General features: G+C 54.7%; 1 protein-coding gene across 3 annotated transcripts; it reads right to left on the bottom strand.

Moving 5' to 3' along the window:
* Positions 1 to 2014, bottom strand: NPM3 (nucleophosmin/nucleoplasmin 3). Of its 3 annotated transcripts, none has more exons than XM_060106395.1 (6): positions 1873 to 2014; positions 1498 to 1583; positions 1138 to 1257; positions 941 to 1055; positions 458 to 579; positions 1 to 362 (listed from the first exon to the last, which is right to left on the bottom strand). In XM_060106395.1, the coding sequence occupies exons 1-5, from the start codon at positions 1988 to 1990 to the stop codon at positions 467 to 469; spliced, it is 552 nt and encodes a 183-aa protein (XP_059962378.1). In that variant the 5' UTR covers positions 1991 to 2014; the 3' UTR covers positions 1 to 362; positions 458 to 466. The 3 variants fall into 3 exon arrangements, with proteins under 3 accessions (XP_059962378.1, XP_059962465.1, XP_059962546.1); XM_060106482.1 differs by having other exon boundaries at positions 941 to 1034; XM_060106563.1 differs by lacking the exon at positions 1873 to 2014 and adding an exon at positions 1656 to 1755.
* Positions 2015 to 3040: the final 1026 nt, after the last annotated feature.

The following is a 3040-nucleotide window of genomic DNA, read 5'->3' as shown; positions in this document are numbered from 1 at the left end:
TTGCAGAAAAAACTCCACACCACTTTATTTCAACCTTTATCCAAAAATGTAAAAAATGTTAAAAATGTGTAGTCCTGAGCTTCAGATGCTGACCTCCAACCTCATAGGCAAGTGGGGAGAGAGGGTCAGGATGGAACTTCAGAGTTCCTCCCACTCCTGAAGAAAAGGGAAGCTCTGGATGTGATACAGGATTAGAACACCAGGGCACTATGGAGAATGGGACCCCCTCTCTCCTAGCACCAAACCAAACCCCACCCACCCCACCCCACCACTACCCATCCTCTTCAATGGAAAAGACACAAAATTCTTGAAACTTGTACAGGAACCTGGTGCATGGTGCATGTGGCAGGCAGCTAGCTGACCTGAAGAGAGCAAACAAGGGGTCAGCATCTAGGTCCATATCTGCTCCTCCTGTCCCCTCCCAGGCCCCGCTGGGCATGCCTCCCACCCAACTCACCAGGGAGGGCTAGAACCTGCCCCCCTGCTTCTTGGCAGGCAGGATGGGGCACAACTCAGCTTCCTCCTCCTCACTGCCCTCTTCTTCGCTCTCCTCCTCAGAAACATCATTGCTTATAGTAACTGGTACAGACACACAAGCAGTAAAGGGAGGAAGAGGAGTTAAAGCCACACCCCCTTCATACTACAGGTCATTTATTCATGCCCTGTGGCTCTAGGCTTGTAGGGACCCTGACCTCCCAGAACTTATGGTCTAGGTGGGAAAAACCTCAGATACTAAACTAGGTAACAAAGAGCCAAAGGAGTCCACATCACTGGAGCTGAAAAAGCTGAGACAGGTTCCATGAAGAACGGCTTGAGTAGGACAGTTAAGTGGAGGGCACAGCATACAGGGTCTGTATGGGAACCGCACTGAGAGATAAGGCTGGGGTTGGGTAGGAGTCCTGATGGAGAGTCTACTAGAGGCAAAGAAGAAGACTCTCACCAATCTGGTGCCGTCCAGTGATCCGCACAGGGCCAGAACCTGACTTCAGGCGGAAGGTTACAGGTGGTTGGAGCTGGAAGTCATCCAAACTGAGCTGGAAGACAAGGATGAAGGCCTGGCCCACCCCATCTTGTGAGAAATCCTGAAGTCCTCAATTCCTATCTCCCAATCCCCCAAGGTATGGCCAGGGAACTCACCATGGGTTGGCAGGACAACTTGAGGTTGGCCACAGGGACTGCGATCTCCTGGTGGTCATGATTCCGGGCCACAACTTCTATCACATTACACTCATCTGTGGCCCCCTCGGTGAGGCAGAGCTGGGAAGGGTACACAGGGCCTCGGAGTCTCCCCAGTGAGGGTGGAGACCACAAACGGAGGCATCCACCCTACAACTTGCCCAGCCTCAGGGGTCCCTGGATCACCTGGCCAGGGCACCCCCATGTGGGGGTTAAGCAGAGGAGGTGACTCCCAGTAAAGCGGGGGAGGGGAAGAGACACGCGGGTAGAGGCCCGCTCAGGTCAACCTATTCCCCGCCACCCCCCTTACCCGCCCCTTACCATGGTCAAAGCCAGCACGTGCTCCGCATCATCCTCTTCCTCTACCTTGAAGGTGAAAGAGCGGGTGTGGCCTGAGAGCTCACAGCCTGGAAGAGAGTACAGGGTGAGTGTGCGGGGGCGTTTCTCCGAATCCCGTTCACGTGCAGCCATGGACTGACCGGCCATTCACACGCCCGCTCCTCAGGAAAACCTGCAGCGCTCAGCCCGGACCCAGCCCAGCACGACTAGGGCACGGGCCTGGCTACCCTCTTCCGCTCCAACTGCCGCGTGAGAGGCCCCCTCCGCCCCCACCCACGTCCTGCACCCATCTGCCTTCCTGTTCCTCAGCCCTGCCTCTGCCCCCGCACCACCCTCAGCTCCTCCTTTCCTCAATACCGAAGAAAAAACTGTCCATAGTGACCGGGGCAGGGACTCGCAGACCGCCGACCCCCCCGGCCCGGGCTCGGCTCTCCTGACTCAAAAAGGCCAAGGCGGCTGCAGCGCCGGCGGCCATGCTGCCAAGGGCCGTCTGCGGCTCCGCCCCCGACACGTACAAAGCCGGTGACTCGCGGGGGTTCCGGCCCCGCCTATTAAAGGAGACGCTCGCGAGGCGCCCCCGGTCCGGGGCTCCATCAGCCCAGTCTCGTTCAGGAGCCTCAGACCTGTTGCGTCTGTGAGACCGCAAAGAGAGCAAGTAACATCGCAGAAGGATCAACTTCGGACTAATGTCCTTGCTCACTTCAAGACTTTCTGAGGGCGGTTCCTGCCTCCATTTTCTCTAGTTCTGCACTCTGTCTAGTGTCCCCCTCTCCCAATCCAGGGTAAGCTTCCGTTAAAGAAGTATCTGAGAATGGAAACCTTTCCAATTCCCCCAGCAAAGGCGAGATACAGTGCAGTGTTTTTCCTATAAAAGGGAATACGCTCAGATTTGCCTTCCCTTCAAGGGAACCGAGGAGCCTGAAAGAAGACTTTCAGCTCTGGGTACTTTGTATCCCAACCACTCCATCCTCTCCTGGATATACTCCCTGCTCTAACAACCCTTCAGCTCACTATCCAGATGGTGGCGTATCTTCACTGAACTTGAGATGCTGGCTGGATGCTGGTGCTTGCTAGCACAGGACGTTAGCTCAAGCGCGGGACTAATTGCTTATCCTGACAGAGGCTGGCTAGTCCAGGAACATCTTTCTTAGACTCCCGCCTCATAATTTGGGTTACGCCCCCAACTTTCACCTTCTGACCAAATTATCAGGCAACTGTGTTCCTTATTCTATTAGGTGGCAGGAACTCATTCAAACTAGCTGCCCTCATTTACCCCCAGGTTATAATTGTGGCAAGAGGGTGGCTTAGCCAAAGCCAGTCTACTTTTTTTTTGTTTTGCCTTGAGGAAAATATGGAAGGCAATCTTTTAGTGGAGATGGAAGTGGGAGAGAACTGCCTTTAAGATCCAGTCCCTAACTTGGAACAGCTGTGGAAAGGAGGAACACCTGCTCGGGAATGCAAGGGCAGGAGAAAAGGTAGGAGGCAGAAACAGGAAGGAGGTTTACACAGTACACGACCACACATA

Source organism: Mesoplodon densirostris, chromosome 1 (assembly GCF_025265405.1).
Source record: "Mesoplodon densirostris isolate mMesDen1 chromosome 1, mMesDen1 primary haplotype, whole genome shotgun sequence".
Taxonomy (NCBI): domain Eukaryota; kingdom Metazoa; phylum Chordata; class Mammalia; order Artiodactyla; family Ziphiidae; genus Mesoplodon; species Mesoplodon densirostris.
The sequence above is the reverse complement of the archived record's forward strand: the minus strand, read 5'-3'. Positions and strand labels throughout refer to the sequence as shown.

What these genes read in the sequence shown, in the direction of transcription:
- NPM3 (XM_060106395.1), bottom strand. Translation starts at nt 1,990, where the DNA reads ATGGCCGCCGGCGCTGCAGCCGCCTTGGCCTTTTTGAGTCAGGAGAGC. An exon ending in ACGTGCTGGCTTTGACCATG is followed by an intron (nt 1,258 to 1,497) that starts GTAAGGGGCGGG and finishes TACCCTTCCCAG; the next exon opens with CTCTGCCTCACCGAGGGGGC. An exon ending in CACTGGACGGCACCAGATTG is followed by an intron (nt 580 to 940) that starts GTGAGAGTCTTC and finishes TGTCTGTACCAG; the next exon opens with TTACTATAAGCAATGATGTT.